This window comes from Tachypleus tridentatus, chromosome 10 (genome assembly GCF_004210375.1).
Source record: "Tachypleus tridentatus isolate NWPU-2018 chromosome 10, ASM421037v1, whole genome shotgun sequence".
Lineage (NCBI taxonomy): Eukaryota > Metazoa > Arthropoda > Merostomata > Xiphosura > Limulidae > Tachypleus > Tachypleus tridentatus.
In genome coordinates, this window is record NC_134834.1 from 43,343,653 (window position 1) to 43,370,945 (window position 27,293).

General features: G+C 32.2%; 1 protein-coding gene across 2 annotated transcripts in view; it reads right to left on the reverse strand.

Moving 5' to 3' along the window:
• The window catches only part of LOC143229154 (delta-1-pyrroline-5-carboxylate synthase-like), a 55,214-nt gene extending 33,353 nt beyond the window's left edge, over positions 1-21,861 (reverse strand). The window contains exons 1-5 of one of the 2 annotated variants that reach the window (XM_076461049.1): positions 21,312-21,861; positions 15,805-15,948; positions 12,376-12,471; positions 5,262-5,453; positions 1,862-2,077 (exon numbers count right to left, since the gene is read on the reverse strand). In XM_076461049.1, the coding sequence (XP_076317164.1) occupies positions 1,862-2,077; positions 5,262-5,453; positions 12,376-12,471; positions 15,805-15,948; positions 21,312-21,734 (1,071 nt within the window). In that variant the 5' untranslated portion in view covers positions 21,735-21,861. The remainder of the gene's footprint in view (positions 1-1,861; positions 2,078-5,261; positions 5,454-12,375; positions 12,472-15,804; positions 15,949-21,311) is intronic. The other variant, XM_076461050.1, reaches the window with a different exon arrangement.
• Between the last annotated feature and the right edge of the window lie 5,432 nt (positions 21,862-27,293).

A 27,293-nucleotide genomic window follows, 5' to 3' on the forward strand; every position in this document is an offset into this window, starting at 1 on the left:
TAACTTACAACTTTCAAGAGTGTTTTTCCTTTTTTTAGTTGTAGTTAGAAAATATCAACTTAGAGCAACAAAAGTTATATGTTATAGTTTGTCCATAAATTATTGAATCACTTTCTTAATTTATTAGATTAGGAAAGGGAATAACACCGTATAAACAGTCTAAAGTTCTAAACAGTTACGGTTTGCGACACGTGGAATACTGACGTGTATGGGTTTTTCCTCTAGATAAAAAAAAAAAAAAACTTTGTTTGTAACGGAGCAAGTGGCACGTTTGTAAGTGGAAATAGATTATTGAGCGTGGTTATGGCGATTAGGGCGCTATACTCGCAATATACGATTGTGGGTTCGACTCTGTCATGCTCGTCTTTTCAGCTGGGAAGCGTTATAATGTGTCGGTTAATACAACTTTTCGTTGATAAAAGAGTAGCCAAAGAGTTAGCGGTGGAGTGTGTTAACTAGCTACCTTTTCTTTAGTCTTTCATTGCTAAAGTGAGGATGACTAGCGAAGATAGCTCTTGTGTGTAAAGCTTTGCGCGAAATTCAAAATAAACCAAACCAGTGATCGAGCTATGAATGGTGCTCTTGCACTAGCTTTGTTAGTGCCTGAGGTATTATCTTCTATTATATAACAATTCGCAATTTTTATTAAATTCCTTTCTTTACTCGCTGAAGAATTCATAATTTGAACAATTACGAAATGATTTTTTAATGATCTTAAAATATAACTGAAATATTGAATATTTTGAAATAGACAACCTGCCTGGTAAAGTGGCGATCGAACAACCTTCCATGTACATTCGCTAATCAAATGAAACGTTGTCTAATTACTATTTCATCAGACAATGTCCTCTTCATAAATTATGAATTGTACTCTACTAGCTCTGTTGTTCAAACAACATTAGATATAAGCAACAGGGAACGAATTTCAAGAAACAAAAAATATTCTCAGTGTTATGCATCACCTTGACGACAGTGTAAACATTTTATTTCTTTTTTACTCCTATGAGTTATTTCTTTATAAATCTAATAATAACGTACAAATGCAATTCGAATATTAAGTGCCAGCAACATATCGCAACCATTCCATTTTTTTTAGTTCTCCATCCATCTTTTATAATACAAGATTTATCCCCTCATGAAAAGTAAATGAATCAATTCTCAATTCGAATTTTACTCTAGTGGCAACTGTGTGCTTGAATTTCTTCTATACGTCTTGCTGTTTCTATTCCCACAGTTTTTATTGTTCTTCCTATAGAGGCAAAAGTGGACAAGGAGAAAAGAATATTCATGAATTTTATCGCCCAAATTTCAACAGGAAAATATTTATGTTGAATATTTTGTAAATAGTTATTTATATCACTTTCTGTGTTTATTGTTAGTTTATTTAAGGCATTTGATACGAACTAATTTGTACTTTTCAAATTCATGTAAGGTCTCAACAGATTAAACAGGTTTGTTTTTGAATTTCACACAAAGCTACTCGAGGGCTCTCTGCGATAGCCGTACGTAATGTAAGTCCAGAGAGAAGGCAGCTAGTCATCACCAATGTCCCACCGCCAACTCTTAGGCTACTCTTTTATCAACGAATAGTGGGATTGACCGTAACGTAATAACGCCCCAATGGTTGAAAGGGAGAGCATGTTTGGTGCGACGGGGATTCGAATTTGCGACACTCGGATTACGAGTTGAGCGCCTTAACCACATGGCGAATAGGTTTGTTATCAAATTTGGCAAAATACAACTTATCAAGTATATCAGAAATTCTCAGAGTAGAGAATACAAAACACTGTTATATCGTACTTATTATCCACTAACGTAATTTACATCTTTTATAATAAAATAATAATAAATTTGTTCTTACTTTAGCATTCATTCCACCTAAGCCTAGTTCTGACTTTTCACCATAGATAATATTTCCAACAGCCCCAGGACAATAAGTGTGAAGAAGACGAGCGCCGTCTTCTTGTGGAGGAAGGTTGAAAATACCGTCCACACTGGACATCATGATTAGAACATCAGCACCACACTCCGCAGCTACGTGTGCAGCAAGACTGTCATTATCTTTCACCGTGATAATCTATAAACCAAACTTTCAGTGTAAAGATGGAAAAACTTATAATTATAAACACCAAAATATTTAAAATATACCTAAATCTTTACAATCGTGATAAACGATAATGTTCTTCTACATAGTTATTACATTATATATATGTAATGTCTATGTCTTGTAACTTTTAGAGTAGATTAACAAAGCCCAACGTTTACACAGCAGGATCGTGGGTTTTAGAGTCTTTATAATCGATTTAACTAGACTAATAGTTTTGGGGGATGTTGTGGACCAGCTGCCTTTACTAAAGTCTATCATTTCAAAACTGAGAACGACTAATGCAGATAGTTGTAGTATAGCTTTGGGCTAATATTCGAAACAACTTTTGCACATTACAGAAGATTACATACATACCAAACAGTACAGATCATCAGAAATCACGCTATCATATTAAGTCACACAAAAAGCTTGAAAAAAAAAAACTGATTAAGATAAGCAACGACAGTAGAGTTAAATGTCAAGTATATTATTTCGAAGTAAGATTTATTTCGAGATAGATTAAAAAATAATTTCCGACTTAACGGCAGAAAATATGACTAGGGAATATTGGAAAACCTATGAGTGGGGTAACTGCCGTTCTCCTTTTTTATTGTTTATATCCGAGTAGTCGAATCTCTATCCTGTCAAGGTGGACCACCAGTTTACTATGGCCATGGTCAAAAGACATCATTTTAGTACTTCTTTGTCGTCTCTAATTATTGTAATAGTTTTAACCTTCACTAGTTAAAAGTCTTCGTGGGAATCTTTCTCCTTTTTTGTAAGAAAGTCGTCCGATACATTGTTAGTTTACCGCTCATGTACGCAGGCGCACTTTTTTGGGACGTTTAATTGTAACTCTTGACAGCATCCTCCCCCCGAAGCTTCCCTAATCTCTCTTATGGCTGACGTTTGAGATAACTGGTGTCATCCTGATCGCATCCACACCTGTTATGCTTGTAGAACCTCGAACATTTTGCTATTTTCTTTTTTACGTTTACAGGTTAGTTTTAATTTGATTTGTTTTCCATCCGGACAAACAAAAACACTCAGAAATTCTTGTTTGTTGTCTCAGTAGTACTTTATATGTTTCACAAAAAGTTTGGTAGTGGTAACTGTTCCTTAGATAACATGTTACAAACATTTCATTACCGTTGTTTGAACTAAGGTAATACATCACCAGTCTTTACTAACAACAATTAATTATAACTTCTTTGAATTTTATTTCAATATAGCTCGACGTACACGTCTGGAATCTTCACAAAATATTGGATTTTCTTGTAGATTTTTAAAAAAAATGTCTAAGTTCCGGATTTCCTACAAAGTGCTCTGTCATTTCTGTTGCCGTTGAGTCAGAGAATGCTTCTTAAAATCCATTTGTATAATAACTTATTCTTTGATCTTTTTCACACAGAATATTGCAAAGACTTGCACACATTTCAAAAACACAATTATTTTTTAAACTTAAACTAAAAGAAACACATGGTAAAGTGCATATTGGTCTTACGTTTTGTCATATCTCCAAATGACTTCTCTTGACTTGGAAATAGGCGTCTTTGCCATTTGTTAAACAGTAGACAAATACGTTCCACAATAGTGCGATTTGTTTCCCTACTACAATACTTTGGTCGGCATATGTGACTAGACACGCAATATAAACCAAGGAGTTGAAGTTTCCCTCAATGAATGAGTCTAATCTTGAAGACGCAGCATCCGGAATAACAGCTCCACATAAATTAATCCTATGTTATTTGATATGATAATTGAGGTTCAGCAGTTTTAGTTTAACGTGGCACTCAGGACAACAGCTTTGTATAACGAGTCCAAAAGTTTGAATAATCATAAGTACAAAGTAGTGCGGTGCCACATTTTGCTGAGAGAAATTTGTGCCAATATCACCATAATTTACTACTCATGATATATCCCTTCCAAGTTTGATTTCCTCTTGAATCAATGTTGTTTCGAGATCATGTTATATTCGCGTCATCTAAAAAGGAGATGACGTTCGATAACTATGAGCTAAATACGCATTTTTTACATAAACCATTTTTTAAGGGGTTTGGTTAGCGTTTGTTACAAAAGACACTAAGTTTCATCATAAAAACAAATTCTTTCTGAGTTTATAAAATGTATTTATATCAAACAAATTCATCACATAAGCTGTGAGAAATCTTCCAATACATTTCACGAAGCAGTAAACCTGTACAAGTTTTCAAAAACAACAAAAAAAACCTCTATCAAGCTTAAATCTGACATGCCTTGACAGTTAAGGCGTTCGGCTCGCAATCTGAGAGTTGTGGTTTTGCATTCCCGTAACCGAACGTACTCGTTCTCTCAGCCGTGAAAGCGTTATAATATGATAATCAATCCTGCTCATTGTTGGTAAAAGAGTAGCTTAAAAGATGTCGGTGGGTGATGTTGTCTAACTGCCTTCCGTCTAGTGTATCACTGCTAAATTAGAGACAACTAGTGCAGATAGCCCTCTAGCAGGTTTGCGCGAAATTCAAAAGCATACTTATCAAGTTTGCTTAAATTACACAAAATGAGAACCTCTAAAAGCTGCAATGTATTTGTATATCCCAAGCTACTCATTTTTAACTAGACTGAGTTGATTTATAAGAAGTTAATTTTTCAAGAACAATATTTGTTGAACGAAGTTCGACAATTTCAGGTAGTGAAAACTGACAGTAGTAGAAATACAAAATACTGTTTTAATATTTTCTCACAGGTAAAACTGCATTGCGACAGGTATTTGTAATCGTGTTCAAAACAACGCATTTCTTCCGCAAAGTGGCAGTCGATTTTTTTAAAAAATCCTCAACTTATATATTTTTGGTTATCAGTATAAAACCGGATCCATATATTTGACGATAAGATCTAAGAATTACCATACTCAATATGATTCCTCAATTATTTCTTGTTGGCGATTTCGGCGAAATCTATTTTTATGAGGAATGTTGAAGGAATTAAAAGCAAAATTAAAATTTACGAATGTTTTCTTTATAAAGTGATTTTACTGTTAATTGATGTTATACTTATTAATAACATTATTCTGAAGTAAGTTAAAGATAAATACTTAGTAGTATAACAGTTTCTGTCCAATTTCGAATTTTATTTTTAGAAATTAGGTTGTGTTCTGATCACATGTTTTGTTTCATGCTCTAGTCCTATTTCTTACACTATCTCCAGGTTTCAGTTTTAGCTCACGTGCCACTTCAGCTTCTGTCAGTTCTTTGTTGATGTCAAGTGGAGCAATAGTATCATTGGCGTTGATGATTGGAATGATATTTAGTCCTAAAAGCTCTAGAACTGTACACTTCATGTTAAACCGGCACTCTGTGTTGTAAAAATCTGGTTCAGTCACTAGTACCTAAAAAACAAATTTTGTTGATTATTTAGTAAGTTCAGCAAATTAAATGATTTGTTTTCGTCTTATGTTACTTCATAGTTTCAAAATAACATAGCATAAAACTATTTTAGAAAATTAAAACCAGGCCTTATCTTTCATATATCTATCAAACCTAAGACAGCCCCTTCCACAGGTCATCCACCGTTTTCCATGGCCCGGCATGGTCAGGTGGTTAAGGTACTCGACTCGTAATCTGAAGGCCACGGGTTCGAATCCCCGTTACACCAAACATGCTCACCCTTTCAGCCGTGGGGGCGTTACAGTGTAACGGTCAATCTCACTATTCGTTGGTAAAAGAATAGCCCAACAGTTGGCGGTGGGTGGTGATAACTAGCTACCTTTCCTCTAATCTTACACTGCTAACTTAAGGATAACTAGTGCAGATAGCCCTCGTGTAACTTTGCGCGAAATTCAAAACAAACCAAACCGTTTTTCATAAATAAAATTATCTCAGTTGAAGATGGCTTCTACCTTTCTTAAATCTGTTAGGTTGTTAGAAAAATAATGGCGAATTTAAAATTTAAACTGTAATAAAAAATCAAAAGCAACTTTATTAAACAAAATATGAATCTAGTGAATTTTTACCGTATAGTGAATCTATACCCAACGACAAACAAGATTATTTAAGCCATGATGATAAAACTCTGAAGCCCTACAACTTAAAAATTCTTTAATGCCATTCTCTGCTACAGTTCTGTTGTTGAATATTTTGTCTTGTAAAACAAGTGATAGTCTGTGGAGTAAGGAAGATGAGGTAATGTTTCGTAGCCTAATTTTGTTGAGCTCCTGGAGCGTTATTTGAACAACGTGTGGGCGAGCATTATCGTGAAGCAAGATTGGTCCTCTTTGAATGATTAATGCTGAATTTTTTCACGCAATTTCCTATGAATTTCTTCCAATTCTTGACAGTAAGCCTCCGCAGTGATATTTTGGTCCTGGTTGAGCAACCTGTAATGGGTAATACCGGTCACAGACCACCATACAATAACCATAATCTTCTGTTCGTGCAACTTTATCTTTAGGAAGTGTTTTAGACCCTTGTCATGATTGAACCATTGTGAAGATCGCTTTCTGTTGTCGTAAAGGATCCACATTTCGTCGCAAGTGGCAATTCGATCAAGAAATGGGCCATTTCTGTTGCGTAAAATTAGCATAGAGCACAGTTCAAAATGATATTTTTTCTGATCTTCACTGAGCTCGTGTGGAACCCACTCGTCATTTTTTTCTTTTTTACAATTTGCTCAAGATGGTCCAAAATTGTGGAAATGCCAACACCCAATGCTTGTGCCATTTCTCGAACAGTTTGGCGCGGGTTTCTTTCCACTAATGATCTCAGTTGGTCGTTTTGAACAACAGAAGGACGTCTCTGCCCTTCTTATCTTCAAGACTCACATCTCCATTACGAAACTTTTGGAGTCAATGATGTATTATACGTTCGGAAGAGGTTCCTTCGCCTCATACTTGGTTGAATTGTGAGCTGCTTGTGATGTATTATGACCAAGTATGAATTCATGGAAAAAACGAATATACAACATTTTTCCACCATTAATTATAAGGGTCTGAAATATTATAAATAAAATTTTAAAAAAGTATAAAACTACTAATGAATAGAGAAAAGCTTTAAGTTTTTAACAGTATATATGAAGTTGTAAAAAAGACAGATTTTTTATCCCTATAAATGACTAAAATTTTAGTATAAAAATACGCCATTATTTTTCGAACCACCTAATATATTTGTGTTCGCCACTTTTATTATTCTCGCTGTTAAGTATAAAAAATGGTGATGCATTAACATTATCAATTTCTTTTACACTCTTAAACACTTGAATCAGATCTCCCCTCACTCTTCTTATTTTTCAAGAGAAAACAATTTTAAGGATCTTAATCTCTACTCATATGGCAACCCCTCTATCTCAGTTACCGTTTTAGTAACCTTTTTCAACAATTCAGTCTATTTCCTAAGCTAAGAAACCTAAGACTGAACACAATACTCCCAAATGTGGCCTGACAAGTGACGCACACAATGAAAATATAATCTCCTTAGACTTGTATTCTGTATTTCTGTAGATACAACATAAAATCTTATTTGGCATACTTGTAACAACAACACACTACTTGGATAACTTAAGAAACTGATAAAACATTACACCAAGCTCCATTTTTTTCATGATGGTCTTAAGTTTATTCCCATCCATATTATACTTATAAATCAAATTATGGTAGCCCACATGCAATATATTACATTTATCATAATTAAAACCTATCTGCCATTTATATGCCTAACTGTCTGAATGGTTTAAATCCTTTTTTAAAGCAACAACATCCTCTTTACAGCCAGCAACATCCAAGACCTTGATATCATCAGCACATTTGAGTAATTTATTGACCATTCCTTCATCTGTTCTAAGACTGAGACCTGAGGTACACCATTTTCAACGTTAATCCAATGGGACTGAATTCCATTTATAACAACCCTCTGCTTTCTTCCATCAAGCCACTCTTCTATTCAATTAGTTAACATATCCCACACCTAAAGAGGTAAGTTTATTTTTTAGCCTTTTATGTGACACTTTGTCAAATGCTTTCTGAAAATCAAGGTATACCAAATCTACACTCTTGCTCTCATTTGCATATGCAGTAACATTTTCAAAGAATGTCAAAAGATTTGTAAGGCAAAATTTTCCTATAATAAAACCACGTTGACAATAAAAAAAAATTCTAAACTTTGTTAAATTACTATGCCTGGTATCGTTTATCAGGCTTTTCGCAAACCTATTCCCACAACTGATGAACTCTAATAGACCAATGATTAGTGGGACATATTACCTCCCTTGAAGATAGAAATGACATTAGTTCATTTCCAATCTGTTGGTAGTTGGTATGTTGTACACTATTCAAGGACTTAGAAAAATTGTGGTAAATGGCTCACATATCCAATCCTTGACCTCCTTTAAAACCTTCAGAGAAATATTATCTGGCCCAGGAGACTTATCATTTTTAAACTTCCCAATTTTATTTTAACAAGCTCAGAATTTATACATAAGTGTTGTTCAACTTTGTTTTCATCAATCATTTTTCAAGACGAAGAATACTGCTTAAGTTTTCATTAGTAAAAACTGAAGAAAAAAATCAGATTTTGATAATTTAGCCATTTTATAATCATCAGATACAAGCCATCTTGACCATCCCTTAAGAATCCTATCTCCATTCTATACATTTTGCTTGCCTCTAATGTACTTTAAAAACTTCACTGTTAATGTTTATGTTTTCAGCCAATTGTTCTTCATACATCCTTTTAAATATCCTAATTTCTTATTTGGCTAAATTTCTTGGTCTTCTATAATACCAGTCAATTTAAGTTTCTTAAATTTGTGATTTTTTAAAAATTTTATTTTATACCCTTTGTGAGCCAACCTGGGCTTTTACTTGCAGCTATCTCTTTCTTTTTGTGAATAAGAATTTTTAAGAAAAAGTTTCACATTTGCTCAGTGTCTCCAATTAACTCAGCTGTCCAATTCAAGACAGATAATTCTTGTTGTATTCCTCAAAACTTACTTTTTCGAAAGTTCATATCAAAATATCGTTACTCCTGGTTTTCATACGCAGCAAAACATCAAGTCTAATACAGCAACGATCACTTATATCTAGATGTTTCCCAGTTTCCACCTTCTCAACTATATCTATATTATAAATAAATAATAAATCTAAGATAGCATTATTTCTGATAGGTTCCTTGACCAATTGGTAAAGAAATCTATCTTGAACAGTTTCCAGAAACCCTTCTATCTCATGGTTTGACTTAGCATTTCCTAATCAATATGTCTGAAATTAAAATCACCCATAATTAGGACTTCATTAACAGATGAAATTTTAATCTCATCATAAAGGTTCTCATTATTTTTATCTGGTGGTCTGTAACAAATTCCCAATAAGAGCTTTATACTTTGAGATCCACTAATAGAAACACAAATGGATTCAGTATCCTTGCTATTATCCTTAAAATTCCCAATCTTAACATGATTTAGCTCACACTTTACATATAGAGACACTCCTCCCCCACTCTTTACCACTCTGTCCCTATTAAATAACCTATAACCATGTGCTTAAAAGACATTTCTGTCGTCAAAATCATCTACATTTAACCACGTTTCAGTTATTCCTGTTATATCAATATCTTCTATTCCTAACAAAATAGAAGATGTTGATATAATACTTATACTTCTATCATTACAAAGCATTAATTAAGTTTATTCTTATAACTACCTTTTATAGTTATTTCCTTTGCTAACCTTTCCTCTACATTTAAATTTTGTTTCATTTAGTTTATCTTTGCTCTTGCTAGTATCTAGCCTTAGTTTAAAACTTCCCTTACAACTGAGTTAATAGCCCTTGAAAACATGCCAGACTATTTCCTACTTAAGAGTAAACCATGTATTCCAAGAAGTTCCTTCCTTCCATTGAACCTAGTCTACAAGTCCAACCAGTTAACCTGCTCATCTTCACATATTAATTTAATCTTAGCATTTAGCCTTAGTGACATATTCAAACTTTCATCTCCACAATTAATTCTTTGCTATATATTTAACATAATTGACTTATGGCCTTTATGTTTAAATGATGTTGTCAATCTTTTGTACTTGTTTGTTAGCTTTACTGACTTACTCTTCCTTACATCGTTAGCCCCTACTTGCACAACAAAAACTGCATCGTTGTCAATCTCCTTCATTATATCTCTTGCTCTGTCAATTATATCTTCAATTTACGCCCCAAGGTAGCATACTCTAACTCTTTTCTCTCTATTTACACCACAGATTATTCTATACACATGCCATCGTTAATTTTAGCTGATGCCTTATTTGCATGTAAAAGCTTAAGGCCCTCTTGAAGTCCTGCTGTCATGTCCCACAATTTATACTTCTCTTTATTTATTCCTCAACTTTAGATACGATAGACTTTAACTTTTCCTCCAACCTGCAAACTCGACATATAAATTGAACATCCTCACTACTATCTTTCTTAAAAGTGCATAGTAATCCAGAGTTCCCAAATAAAACCTATTTGATTCAACAAACTGGGAATGCTTAACTTCCAACCTAATTTTAACATCGGATCATTTGTAGAATTAAAATATACACTCATTACTTCGGTTAAATGCCTGTGGTTAACACTGTTAAGCATAAGTTTGACAGTTAATTAGTTTTAGACTGTATGTATTAAATAAAACAATGTATTTAATTTATCTTAATAATCTCACTCCAAGCCGAATTATAACTGAGTTTAAAGAACAATTAGGCGTACTAAGCCTAATCTAACTTTATACTAGACGTTAAGCTACTAAAATCTAAATTAAAAGCTTACACCCACTATATTAGTCACCAATCCTTCTAAATCTAGTTTTTTTTCTTATTCAACTCTAATTTCTAAAGATAAAAATAATAAAACCAAATAATATTCAATAATCCACAATATTATCAAAACTTAAGTTTCTAAAGTTTTCTCTTTTCAAGTAATGCCTTATTCCTGTTTGTAACCTCATTCAATTTCAAACGAAAAGTTATAAATAGAGTTAACTGTACTTTATAAAATTAATTTACATATACCAGAACAACGACTTGTTGCTGATGTTAAAATTACTAGCCATGAACTATGTTCGATATTTATCAAATCTGTCTTTGGCTTACAACAGATTCTGACTATTAAACACCAAGACGTTAGCATGGATAACCTTCTACATGTAACAATATTCCTCTTCCCTTTCCGAGAAAAAGTGTTTGTAAAGCGAAACCTCGATCATACCAGTTTTATAATATTATCATACCAATGTGAGGATGTAAAATTATTTAAAGAGCATCCAATTACAAGTAGTACTTAGTGTGTTTATTACTACAAAGGTTCTCTTATTGATTGTCTAAATCTCCTCGCTCAAAAACTAATTATTGACAAGTTATACATTTTCCAGACAGATGTACACAGCATGATTTACAAGGGTCTTACTCATGAAAAGAAATAAAAACAACAAATGCTGTCAAACACATTAATGAGAGAAAGAAACCTTGTTGACAACTATTTGAAAAATACTTGTATGTGAAAGAGAGAATTTTTCAACACTGGACGATAGCTTTGTGTTATTGAAACACGCAATTTGTAATTAACAATAATAGTATACAAACATTTCAAAGAAAGTTTGGTTTTTTTATTGTCTCGTATTTCTTTTATAAAATGAAGGTTATATTTCACAAAATCCACTGTAGCCCTTTTTTAACTTCAAATCAAAGTAACCTACTTGCCCAGACCTAATATAATTATTTTAATCTAACTCAGTGTACTCAATGTCATCAAGCACAAACTTATAATAACGAGCATGGTCATCACTGAGCATGAACCATATCTACTGTCAGGAGACGTACTAACACAAATTATTTGAGATGGGCTTCCTACATCACCTGTCCAGTGCGCCAAAAAAGAATGGATATAAAAATAAAACGTGAGTTTACGTGTTTAATTTCATCTCGGCAATCTTACTAAAACGTTACTACGATAAAAACTGCTTTGTAATGGAGCATAATTATGATAATTAGAATGAACATGATCAATGATGAAGGAAGTAGTTCTAGAGATAGCACGGTATTTGAAATTAACCTTAACTTTATTCAAAGCCAAGATGATAAAGATGATATTTTTGTTTAAAAAATGTTCAATGTAATATAAATAAATAAATGAGTCACATAATGTCAAAAAGTAATAAGTAAATGAATAACATAACATTATCCTATACACGTTTTCAACTATTCTATTAAATGTCAATACAAATGCGTGGAAAGTATGAACTGAAATTTACAGTTTATTTTAAATTACTAAACACAAGTTTCACATGTTTACCTACCTGAGCAACATTAGCACCGTACTGAGAAAACATGGCGTCATATAATGCCATCAATCTACTTTGTCCAACAGCAGCTGCAGTTCGTGAATCTAGGTCCTAAAAAGTAAAACTGATTGGATGTTCATTACTGATTATTCGAGTAAACTGAAACATTATTTCACATCAGTTTAAAATACAATTCTCAACTTACATTTGTTCCTAAATTACATTAATATATTTATTATTAATTATTTAATTAATAAAATTAATATATTTTCCAGTCACATTTAGTAAATAGAGCGGAAAAAAATAGTTGAATGATTTTTAATATAGTTTGATGATTCATAATGCTTTGATTCATTCTTTTTAATATATATATAGACAAAGTTAAGTTTTAAGAGTATGTGTGTACGTTTTCTTATAGCAAAGCCACATCGGGCTATCTGCTGTGTCCATCGAGGGAAATCGAGCCCCTGATTTTAGCGTTGTGCATCCGAAGACTTACTGTTGTCCCAGCGAGGTACTTAAGTTTTAAGAGAATGACACATCTAATTAGATATCTTAAAAAAAAATTCATTTTATTACAATTTGTTACGACATTTAAAAGTTTTGTAGGTGTTTACAGATTTTACTTGAAAAACGTTGTACGTGAGGTTTTCTTGACGATCAAGCATTTCTATTATCTTTTTCTACCTGTAAAACACTAGATGATTGATATGTTTCATTAACTGTGTAGTTCAAGATACATAGTTTTGATAGTTTACTTCAGTGACTCAACAGTAGACCTGGAGGTTTACAATTCTAAAATTCGGGTTTGGATCCCCGTGGTGGGAAGAGCAAGGGTTGTCCATTGTGTATCTTTGATTTTAACAATAAACATTATTAAACGTTATCATTTGCCAGCAGAAGAATAATACAGTTCTTAATTTTTATGACGTTAAAGGCACTAAATTTAATCGTGCTATAAGTAATATTATAATGAATATGTTATTTCAGTAACTAAAATAGAAGAGATAAGTTAGCTTATTTATTTATTAGACAAAGTTTAACGGTTAAAAAGCAGTTCCTGTTATTATAGCATTAAAACTCTTCCGTTATATAGATTAAACTTTGCTTAATACATGTACTTCGTTTTGAGAAAACTATAACTTTTAAACGTGTAAGACATGGGAAGACAGGAGTGCATCAGATCTTAAGACATTCTGTCTCCGTAACAAAGATGAAAATATAGAGGCGCATCAGATATTAAGATATTCTGTTTCAATACTAACTAAACTGGCTATTTGGTTAATGATAGTAAACTTAACACTTGTACAATAGGTTTATTTTTGAAAAAAAAATTTAACTGGAGAAATATTAATTATCATGAAAGAAGTAACGAGTTTCATTCATCAGCAAAATGTTTTTGTAGATAATGTTTGAATCTGCTTGTACAGAATCTGACGAAACTTTTGCAAGCAGTTCAAAACTTCTTCATCACTTAATCCTAAAAATGAGAACAAAGATAGCTCAAGCTTCCAAAGCAACCATTGTTGTAGTTATTAAAATAGTTGAATCTTCTTACATAAATATTGTTGTAACTAAGCGATGGAACAATAATTTAAAAAGAAAACTCAACATAAATCCAAGAAACAATCTTTTTCAGCTTCTAGATCACTTAAAAATATCACAAGTGATGATTTATCCCTTTTAATTTTAAATATATTCTTGATCGACTGAACCATAAAGCCTTAGTGGCCAGTTTTGATGTAATCTCTCTATTCACAGAAGTACCAACTACCGAAGTCTGTAAGATAACTTTAGAACTTTATATCTAAGACCCTAACCCATTGGTACACATCCTCAGCAACCAATTAGCAACTCTTAAAGAATTCACCATCAACAAAGTTAACTTTATGTTCAATGATTAAAAACTAAATACAAATAAATGGCTTAAGTACAGGCAATTCCGTGTTACTAATTCTAGATAACATTATCATGACACAAACTGAATCTCATGCGATAAATTCTGCTTTACTCCCACTACTATACTGGTACAAATATGTTAGCGGTACAATTGCTGGATTCACTTTTACAGAATACACACTTAGTTGTTGTTTTTTTCAACAACGTTAACCATATATACCTCAACATCAAGCTCACCCGCGAACACGAGAAAATTAACCAAATAGCATTTCTAAACCTCAAAATCCCAAGAATCAATACACAACTCAAAACAGAAATCCACAAAAAAATCATCCATACTGAGCTGTACATTTCCTGGGACTCAGCACATGAAACAACAACAACAAAAACTCAAGAGATTAAATAAACACAGCTACAAAACTATGCTCATCCGATGAAATTAACAATGAAATCAGCCAACATCAACACTTTTGAAAAAATTATACATATACACACCTAGACCAACAACACAGCCAACAACAAACAAACATTAATACATTGAAAGAAACAACTAGCTATATAGTTTTACACTGTTGCACACCATATATTCCCGATATTAGAGATAAAAAACTAACATTTTGAAAAAGAAAAGAACAGCTTGCAACTAAACATAATATTTCAGTGAACATTAAATTCATTCAAAAATTAGGTACAAAACTAAAATTCATATTATGTAAAAACTACACTGACGAACATAACACCAACATTATTTATAAAATACAATGCAATAACTGTCACAACTTCTATATCGAAGAAACAACCAGAAAAATGGAAATCAGATTCAAAGAACACAAAAAACCTTCGCTCGTTTCTGAACCATGCAAATCAAATAAGCACAACAACATAGAAAATATCAACATATTAAGTCGGGAATCCTCTAGTCTTACACTACTAAATTAGGGACGGCTTGGTGATAACTAACTAACTAAGTAGGGAATCAAATACAAATAAGCGCAAAATCAAAGAAGCCCTACTTAAACAAGAACTCAAACCAATATTAAATCAATATAAAGGAACATCTTTATACCAATATTAATTAATAACCTAACATCTGATTACAACGCCCCCTACAGTCTTGTAGTCGTTTACACTCTCCTCCCTAAGACATGCACCCGGAAACAGATAACTAGAAACTCTCTTTGTTAACCCTAAAATGACTTAAGAATGTTAAAACATTGTTTTGTACTTTATTTTAATCAACGTTTTAATACCCATGCCAGCCGTTTTCAGAAAACATTCTATAAGTCATCTTTTTTAAGGATCTAAAGATCCTCAAACTGAAAATGATGTCCAAATAGAGAAAGTTTAAAAATCATTTTTTGAAACCTTTATATTAAAGTTCGATAAAAGCAATTCGAAAAAAATCAACATATTTGAGACAAAACTTGATAATACTTCAGATATTAAATTTGCTAAATTACTTTAGTATACACAGTTTCATATCTTATTATCATAAACCGTTTTAATAGTTGCCAGATGGACAATTAAACAAGTCATAAGACATACCAAGCTGAGATGATCCTTTGGAGATAACGTTTCCCTCATTGACATGGACATCCGCGCCTCAGCCCGTAATTTCTTCTTACCTAAAGCAACTGCTCCACTTGTAACAATAAGCATTTCTTTTCCTTGATTTTGAAGTTGGGAGACCTGTACGAAATGTAAAATTTGTGTTATATCAAATGTTAATAAAAAAAAAAAAACGGTTATCCATATATTCCGTATAGCCTATATAAAACTTCGGCTGTAAAATATTTATTGTATATGATATAAATAAACAAAAGGTTGTAATTTTTCTATACAAAGAAATGGAAATTAGCAACAGAGAAAAGAAAGTACATTCACGATAATTAATCACTAAGCATGAATCCCTATATTCACAGTTCGAACACACTTTGTCTAATTATCATACAAAAACCTTAAATATGTATTACCTTATAAACTGACATGCAGGCTTCCCTACAGTACTACAGATTTACCAAGTTATGATAATGAGTGAATACTTGAAGGTGTAATTATTACTATACAGTCATTATAAAGTGTATCGTTTTCCTTATTAGTAATCCAATTAAGAGGTAAATGTAGAGATAGACGACAACACATTTCCAGTCCTTTATTCAGATGAATATATAATTACTTTGGAAAGCTTATGCTGGTTTAGCTTAAGAAATTTTGCCTATTCACAAGTTGAACTTGATAATAAACGCAGACTTAAGACTGCTTTCAAAATACAGTCAGTGGTGCCATTTGGATATGAAAGTTGCATTACACAAACATCAGCGAGAATGATGTGTAATACAAACGCTGATGGTATAGTTTAAAGTTTCAAAAGCAAAGGTGAAGCTGTAAACAGTGGCGAAGTATAAACGACTGATTATATAAAGTATCCTGCGCGTGCTCTTTAATACACAAGCACAAACAAAGTATTGTAAAGCTCACGTAACCAAAGACCAGTTTTATATTTAAAATAACTACTTAAATAAATTAATGGTTTAAACAGAATTCTAAACTTAATGTGGGGGTACATTCTATTGTTCAAAACTAAGTTAATCTTTTTCTTTAATTCTACTGAATGGTTACCAATAAACTATTTTTTTATTTTCAGTTTGTTACTAGTTTCAAGAAAGTACAAACCTTTTAAATAATTCTGAATAACACTATCACTTAATTGTATAGGAAAACTATTTCTTGTAAAATAACCTTTATGCATTGTAATACTTCATGAAAAGAGAAAAAAAAAGAACTATGTTATAGGCTCGATAAATTAAATTATAACTTAAGCTCGTTTTAAATTAAAAAGACAAAATCCTGTCAAAATGAAAATATTGACCCGTGAAAGTTGGCTTATGATAACACTTTGTCTCAAAACTTCTACCTAAATTAACAGTATTAGTGTTTAAAAAAGGTAATGTGTTAACTGTCTGTTCTTCAGCTGTAGATCTAACTTTTGTTATGTTTATTATTCAAATAATTTTGAAATTCTAAAGTATCAAATTTAATTTTGAAAATTAAAAAGTGTCATCAATATATCTTCTAAAACATAAAGATTTAAACTCTACCAGACAACTTTTCAACCATTCTGATTCATAATAACTTAAAAACAAGTTAGCCAATCATGATCCATCACTTGAACCTATGCATATCCCATGAAACTATTCGTAAGGACATCCACTGAAAAAAGAATTGACGCTTGTAATAGCTTAATAAATACAGGTTTAGATATACTGCCAACAATATCAGAATTTTGAAAAAATAAATTGCCACTTACTCAATTACTTCATTTAAGGGAAAATTGGTATACAAAAGATTCGACGTCAAAGATGGTAGTATAGGCAGGATCATTTAAGGTCAGCGTCGATACATCTTTGATTAATTTTAAACTATTTTATACGTGAGATTCTATAAAACCTACCAAAAAACTTATTAGTCTGTAAGTAAACGTAGGTATACTTGATGCAATTGGTCTGATGAGACAATTTAATTTATGTATCTTCGGTTATCCATAAAATATACCATAATGGGAACCAACTGATCTAATTTCATTATAGATTTCTTCTTATATGAGCCCTTCTTTCTTAATTTTTAACAAATAATTCTGTGAACGTTTTACTTTGGTTGCTGTAAGATGAAAATCCGTTTTCTTAAATTCAATATTGCCATTTAAAATATTTAAAACTTTATCTATATAATATTTTTATTTAGAATGCTACACCATCCCCTTTATTAGGCTTAAGAATTACAAAATTATCAAGTGAGCCAGGGTGTTTTAAAGCCAAAATGTCTTCCTTACATATGTTTGTTTGAACATTTTTCGAGTCTAAATAGCTTGTGTATATAGCTAGAAATCAACAGTCTGCTGGATGTTCCGCAAACACATTAATGTAATTAAGCATGACCAAAAAACTGTGGCCCTTGCTGATTTAATGTATGATATTTCCTGAGACGCATCTGAATGTTCAGAAAAACGTACGGAATGGTAACTGATAAGAAAAGCAGCTATATGCTATGACATAACCGGTAAAAAACAACAGTTCCTATATGTAGCTGAGTTTGTCTGTGATATTTCTGTGCATCATTACAGAATCTTTGATTCAGTTGAGCTGGATCATATTTCATGTCTGATTGACTTAATCTGTCGTACTACGAGCCTCAGTAATCACGTGATGCAAGAAAGTGTGTGTAAAGGATGTGAGACTGAAGCCTTATGTCTCCAGTAAAACGTTCATAAATACATGTCACCAAGAAACTGAGACAAAGTGAGATGAAGCATCAGAGAGTGACAGACTAAAGTCTGATACATATGACGAAACTTACATCTGAACAGTAAAAACTGTTATATGGAGCAGCTGCAGTAACAATATCGACCATTTACTTATTGTTATCGGTAATTTCTGATAAAAACTTTGTTACATTTTTAGATCAGGATAAAAAATAGCCGATAAGTTAAAAGCTATAAAATAAACTAAAAATATGTGATGTCATAAATCAATACACTAGAAAATTTAAACTGTAAGAATGTAATGGTTCATCATTTGAATGCTATGGCTATTACGAATATTGTCATTTTAGTGGGAAATAAATTGTAGAATAAAAATACCTCTTATAGATTTTAAGATAACATTAAACAAATGTAACTTAACACAAGTAATACAATGCCAAAAAATTATATAACTGAGAATGCCTTACCTACCTATCTTCCTTATCTTTCTCAAAAAATTTATTTATAGAAAACACAAAATACACTTAAGTAAAGTAAGTAAATTAGTACAGTTGAAGATCAATATAAGTAAGAATAGTTTTAAAATAAAAAAATTAAAAACGGCTCGCACCCTTTACTTTTTGAGCTATTACGTAGAAGTTCTATCAAATAATCAAGCTTGGTATGAGTTGGTGGTGAACATACTTATCAACTTTTGATTTTTAAGAAGTTTACAAACAAGAAACTAATGAATAATAACTGAGTGTTAGGTCTGACAAGCGATTTTCAAGATGCCACATACAGTTCAAACCCAAGAAGTACTTATAACTCAAATGAACTGCTTGGGTAAAAAAGAAAACTGGTGGAATTGCATAGTTTCAAATAATGACTTATAATGAAATCTATCTAAAAGAGAAAAAAGTTATTATAGATAAATAGAGACAAATTGTAGTTTTGTCAAATACGAGAATTAGTAAATATTCATAAGAAACTCAAAAATACTCAAATTAGTACACAAGACGTGGTTTTGATTTTAAAAATTACTGTTAGCTAATTTTTCAATATTACTTAAAGTATAAAGGGCAACATGATAATTCATTATGTCGTTACTATTTCTTCAAACAAGAATTAGCAAGGTATTAGGTATTAGCAAGTACCTTGTTCAATATGAATTGTGTGGTTTATACAAGTAAAACTAAAGTAGTGTTGGAAATGCACATGCTAGTATTTCTAATATTGTTATTGTCCATGTACACATACGTAAGTTATTAACCATGAAAAAAATTACAAGAGAGAAAGAATTAAGATGGAGAGCCTAAAATTGCCAGAAACTTTAATATAGATTTATTTGTAAGACACAGTTATCACAAGATTTTGAAATGTTTCATTCTCTTTTATCTGGCATGCAAAATTTTTGCTCAAACAGTGAACAGTGTGCACACTAGCATAAATAGTGACAAATGTTTGTGCATTTATATTTGTGTTTTTTTTATGTCATAAACTACTAGAACAAAAACTATTAAGAAAATTATGAGATCTCCTTTAGCAATTAAATTGGTGAACAAGGCTTAGAAGTGGCAAAAAAAAATAGCTACTACACAGTGCTGTTTTTGTATTTTATCTTAATGCATGTTGTTCTTTAACTGCTGTGAGTAGGCCCATAGGAGTGGCGAAAGAAATAGCTACTACACAGTACTGTTTCTGTTTTTGTATTTTTCTCTTAATGTACGTTGTTCTTTAAACGCTGTGAGTAGGCCCACAAGTGTGGCAAAAAATAACTACTAACTCAACTTAGATATATCTAATAACATGTAAGGAGGTGCACAAAAAGGTGGGAAATATATACAGTGAAGTTTTGTTTGTTTTGAATTTTGCACAAAGCTACACGTGGGCTATCTGTGCTAGCCGTCCCTAATTTAGCAGTTTAAGGCTAGATGGAAGGCAGCTATTCATACCACCTACCGCCAACTCCTGGGCTACTCTTTTACCAACGAATAGTGGGATTGACCGTCACATTATAATGCCCCCACGTCTGAAAGGGCGAGCATGTTTGGTGTGACGGAGATTCGAACTCGCGACTCTTAGATTACGAGTCGAGTGCCTTAACCACCTGGCCATGCCGGGCTGAATGGAGTAATAAATTGTGTGCAAATATTAAAAAAAATAAATTAAGCTCTCACTTTTTAATTCGGAGTTCAAATTAATATTTAACAAACCAGTGCTTTTTGGCTTAAATGTTACGTTTCTATTTAATGATTTCTTCCAAGGAGAAAAAGAAAATAAGATAAAACATTTTCCCGTAAGAAATGTCTGTATATAATTATGGGAAATATCAACGTAACGTGATTATATTATATAAAACAAAGAGGAGTAAATTGAATATTGAGCAAGTTTTACCATTATTACTAATTAAAAATATGACATTTTGTAATGATTGATGAGATAAATTATAAGAATTACATAATTAAAAGAAATCTGCAGAGTTAATTTAATAAGATATTTTCATCAAGTCAAGCTTAGCAGTTTCTGTTATAACTTTATATAATTTGAGTTTTAAAGTAATCAAATCCTGTACTCTTTGTCCCATAAAACTAACTGTTTACTTCGGTTTAATTATATATTACGATTATCAGCAAATACTATATTAACAAGAATCAATGAGAAGAAATGTGTATCCAGGTTTCCTTTCAGGAAATTATTACATTCCGCAATCTTTCGTTACATTTCGAACTGTGGTACCGTTTAGTATAAAGTTAAGATGATGACTGTAAAGAAAATAAACTTAATAATAAAATATGCTCAGAATAAAGGTTACCTGTTCGATTATTGACGCAAGTCTTCCAAGGGCTAATCCAGATTGATCATTTCTAGCAATTACAGTTGATCCAACCTTAACAACAATTCTTTTGGCATCTTGAAGTTGTCTTCGATATAAATATGCATTTCGAGTAGGGTGTGTTAGCAAATCTCTTGAAATATTTTCTCGGATGGAAGTTAAGCCTTTCTTCCCTCCCTGTACAAAGCGAAGGCCTGCTCTGTTTAGCAAATGAAACGTCATTTCTACTTTTGGACGCGCCAGGATATGTCTGCTGAGCATTCGTAGCTTAATCATCTTTTTATGTTGCTTGCATGGGTTGAAGGGCAAATGAACACCGTGTGTTTCCATTACTAATTTAGTTTTGTAACCCAAGGACACTCTGACGTCACTTATAAGAACGTTCTTTATGGAACTTGTCATGGTGATAGCTACTCTGGTCTATTTGGCTTAATATTTATTTGTTTTTAGTTACTTCTGTTGCACTGAACTTCTGGTTGAAAAAGTTATTGCAGGCACGTTTGGCTTCAAAATAACTAAAGTGTATTGAAAGGCCTGTCAAAAATAAATAGATTCTTATAGAATGAAATATTCGTGCGTGCATTAAGTAACACAACTTAAACCATTCGTATTAAAACATACATAATTTCTGAACCACAAAACTACTCACTAACTTAACCTATTTGAGAAACCCGTCACCTGAACGATAGATGAAAAATATATACGTTTTATATATACCTGGGCAATATAGAGTTCGTTGTTGTTGTTTTTTACAATATAAAAACAAACCTTATGACTTAAAGGGCCTTTGGGCTCTGCCATGCAGAAGTTGCTAAATATAATTAATGTTATAGTTTTTATTGTGATCTGTAATTACTGGCTGAAGTTGAAAATCTGAAACTTATACATACTAAATGATGTGTAAAATATAAGTTTTTGCTACTATTTAGGAAAAGGAATTAGTGCAGTTTAAAAGCAGTCTGATTTAACCATATCAATGTAATTTCAAGTCCAATCAAACTCACAAATTAAAAATCTAAGAAAAGGTAAGCTTTCTTATTAACTACAGTACTTGTCTCGCGAAAACTTATAACTAAATCCAAAGTATGCTAAATTACCAAAATGTAATTAATGCGCAATCTCAGACGATAATAATGTCCTATCCCTATTACATAGTGTTATGTAAAATGGTCAATAACTGTATCAGTAATAACTACTTCGAGTAAAATTTCACAAGGAAAAAGAGTTCACTGACCTTAAAAATGGAATATTTAGTGGATATGGCGAATTGAGTATCTACGCTATACTAGAATATCTACTTACATTCAAATGTAAGTCACCTAATAAATAAAATTCCTCAGAATGTGCTAATGTGAAGGTTCCTTGGCCACCCAAAATTGCTTATTTCTCGTCTATGCAAATTTTGAAACATAATGAGAAATGAAATTACATCAAATCTTAGTTGTATTTGCAAGACGTCGACTTGAGCATCAAAACTAAGGTGGAGAAAACTTGAATACTTCGTAGTAAAATAATTTATGTTCAGAATTTATCTTTTATCCTAGCTTAATTTCAACTAACAACTTTGTGAGGTTTTGGAACGTCCCACAGAAAGAACAGGTCTATAACCTCACTTCTCTTTAAGCTGATTTGCAAAACCAGTAACATGTCATTTAGAGCTTCATCAAAACCATTAACATTATAACGAACAAACAGTCTTTGAAGTGCGAAATTACTAAATAAAATGTGACTTCTTGCAGAGACCGAACCTTCTACTTACAATAAAAAAATGTAACGTCTGAATAATATCACTGTACATGAATGATATGTAATGCATTCATAATAAAAATATTTTAATATAAACTTTACAAACGTAGTTGTAACACTTAGAAACATTGCTCATTTTTTTTATTTGATACTACTAGCTTAAGACCTGCAGATAAAAAAACTTCCGAAGCTTTTTGAAACAAAAAGACAACTGCAAGTTGATACAGTAGGAGATTTTATAGTATAGAACAATTCTGTTTATCTGGCAATAATAGCATGAAGAAGTTAAGTGGCTCATAAGCTTATGAAACTATTAGCAATTTTAAGCGCGTTATAAAACCTCTATGATAACTTAGTTATTTGAATGGACATAAATTGAATTAATAATATAATTCAACTAACACGTGTGCAAAATTACAATAGCACGTAGAATGTTCATTTCTGAAATATCTTTAATTTCTAACTATAAATTAAAACAGTCTATGTGACGTCATATTTTTAATCCTGTTTTTCTATTCTTCAGTATTAAGTTCGGAGACATTTTCAAATTCCAAAGAAGTATGAGTTATGTTAAATTTAAGACACATCATTGGTTCCTACTAACATTTTATATACTCTTTCAATGTCTTTATAATGTAAGTGGGGTGTGTGTGTGTTTTTCTTATAGGAAAGCCACATCGGGCTATCTTCTGAGCCCACCGAGGGGAATCGAAACCCTGCTTTTAGCGTTGTAAATCCGTAGATATACCGCTGTACTAGCGAGGGGCTATTTCAATTATTCTTGAATGTTGTTGTTTTGAATTAAGCACAAAGCTACATAATGGCTTATCTGTGCTCTGCCCACCACGGGTATCGAAACTCACAGCCATACCGCTGAGCCACTGAGGGGCATGTAAGTGGGAAAAGTTCAGCAAATATCAATTTTTATGTGCTAAGCAATTCCAAAATTTACAGTTGTCAACATTTTCTCTTCTTAACACGTTACAAATGTCTTTTTTATATAAAATGATGGTGATGACAAGAATAATAGTAAAAACAAGCACATACGTAAGAGCATAATAAAAGGGTACTCACATATCATAAACTTGTGTTCTTATAATGTATAGTATAGCTACGAGAGAGTAATAGTAAGTATTAAAAACGCTCAAACACTTACATCCATTATATGTGTGTATACATAATTGTGATTTGTATTCTCAAGACGGCTGGTATGGATATTTGTGTTTTCATTATAGCAAAGCTACATCGGGCTATCTGCTGAGTACACCAAGTTGAATCGAATTCCTGGTTTTAAGGTTCTAAATCCATAGACTTAACGCTGTACCAGTGGGGGACGGTATGAGTACAGAACAACGTTTTGACCTTCTTCGATCATCTTCAATAACCTTTTTCGTTAACCTTAAGAATACATTTTTATTTCAAGTGAGTTTCTCGTCATCACAAATCATTGTGATCTGCAGTAGCACTTTATGTTTAACTTGCACATGTAAAGGTCTACATTATGAGTGTCAATAACCTTATGACGGCAGCTGCTCACGTGATGACACCGAATCAAAGAGGCCGTTGTTAGATTGTATGCTTGTGAAATTTCTGTAAGAATATACTGCTTTAGTTTCAGAGGGCAGTAGTATAGTACAGTAGATATATCTGCTCTCATTTCTGTATATCACGAATATAAATTAGTTGATTTTAAGGTAATGCGTACACCTACATAGCGGAAGTAACTGCATTAATTACAAGTATTCTGTGTGATGAGTTTAGATTTTAAATGATTTCGAACTGCAGATTAGATTATAATACAAACAGAAACTTGTGTCTGAATATTATAAAACGTGAACATTTTTCGTTGCTTTCCTGTTCTCAGTCAGCAAGATAAATGCCCAAGTTGCTTGTGAATTCTGAGATAGTGAATTAACAAAACGTTTTATATGAACATCTGGCTACAGTATCAGAGAATGTCTTAAAGTTCTTCGTTAGATGACGATGCTACTGTCTCACATAACTCTAGTTTCACAGTAATATAGCCCTTCCCAGTTATAAAAAGACAGTTATCTAAATATAATTCGTAAATATAGCTATTTCTATTGTTATACAGTTTGCACGCATTTATTGAAAAAAAAAAGAGAAAAGGTTGGCACATATTCGTGTTTCTTAGGATAATAAGATGGTATAAAAAATTTTAATTCTCCGTTGTGTTTGTATTAAAACAAAGCCACATTGAGATATCTGCTGTTTCCATCGCGGGAAATCGAACCTTCAATTTTAGTGCTGTAAATCCTTATATTCAATTACTGTCCTACTGGCTTAATCTCCCCGGTCTCAGGTTATACTAGTAAATGAACTGCTATAGTTTAGACTTTCAATTAAATTTTGCCCTCAAGAGACAGTAATTTCACAGAAAGGTTTTAGAATACAATCAGCTTAACATTAAACTGCAAATGAAAGTACAGACAATAACTATAACCTTTACAACAAATAAAAGTATAGACAATAACTCCAACCTTCACAACAAATGAAAGTATAGACGATAACTCCAACCTTCACAACAAATGAAAGTATAGACAATAACTCCAACCTTCACAACAAATGAAAGTATAGACAATAACTCCAACCTTCACAACAAATGAAAGTATAGACAATAACTCCAACCTTCACAACAAATGAAAGTATAGACAATAACTCCAACCTTCACAACAAATGAAAGTATAGACAATAACTCCAACCTTCACAACAAATGAAAGTATAGACAATAACTCCAACCTTCAAAAAAATGAAATGAGAACTAAGTAGTAGCTCACAAACATACAACGAAACAAAAATACACATATTCTTTGATAGATTGTTCAGTATTTATGATGAAACTTTGTAGAAAGTAGAATGTTTAAGTTATGCAAGTAGCGGGTCCAAATGCATGGATATTTCAAACGTACCGCCATCTATTGAAAATATTTAATACTAAATTTAGATTTAAAATGTAGTGTAACTGACCCTCCATCTTTAAATACCAATTTTTGTTAACTTATCACCTCTTCAAGACACTGTTCTTATTACCTATTTTTATTTATGTTTTACGTAAATACCTACTGCGCAAATGTATAGTTAAAATCAACATTCGAAGTTAATCTATAAAATCTTGCTACAAAATGAAGACGTGCAGATATTCCTTAATCACTTAATAGGAATTTGCTTTTGAACCAGAACGAAAGATACTGCATTTATCCAGGTTTAAACTTAACAAAGCATATATTCTGCTTTTGATACTAACCATGAAAGTTTTTAATTTTTGAATATTCAAAATATTTAAACACTACTTACTTTCATCAAAAGAGGAAAACATATAACAAAATTTATTACAGAATATCCTTTAAACAGTGAGATATGTAAATGCATCTTTCTTTCTTGTGTCTTTTTTCTTAACAATGTCGAGATTGTGTGAAATGTTTAACCTTTCAAATTATTTTTTGACACAGCAAAAAATAGTTAGATTAGGCCTAACATGAAAAATATTACATATATATATAATATGCAATGGAGTCAACATGTAAAGACAAAGATGTGACAAGTTGGGCCCAACAAGAAATAGAGTGTACTCTATGGTATGCGATATGCTGACTTATCAAGAAATAGAGTGTACTCTATGGTATGCGATATGCTGACTTATCAAGAAATAGAGTGTACTCTATGGTATGCGATATGCTGACTTATCATTTGTTTCCTACCCCTCACTATCTAGAATTTGAAAATTTCAGTAGATACAAAGTGCGACATATGATTGTTTGTTTGTTTGTTTTTGAATTTCGCGCAAAGTTACACGAGGACTATCTGTGTTTGCTGTCCCTAATTTAGCAGTGTAAAGCTAGATGGAAGGCAGCTACTCATCACCACCCACCGCCTTCTCTTGGGCTAATCTTTTACCAACGAATAGTGGGATTGACCGTCACATTATAACACCCCCACGACTGAATGGGCGAGCATGTTTGGTGTGACGGGGATTCGAACCCACGACCCTCGGATTACGAGTCGATGCGATATAGGAAGTAGGTCAAGGAAGCAACTAAATTCTTTAGGTTTTAGTTAAGCTTCTAACATGGACAATCCAGTAAATCAAGTCCGACAAGACTTTTCGGTAAATGATAGGTAAAGATATTTAGGCTAGGCGGAATATAAAAAATACAACTATTACGACGTGGACTATAGTTCGTTAAAATATATTAT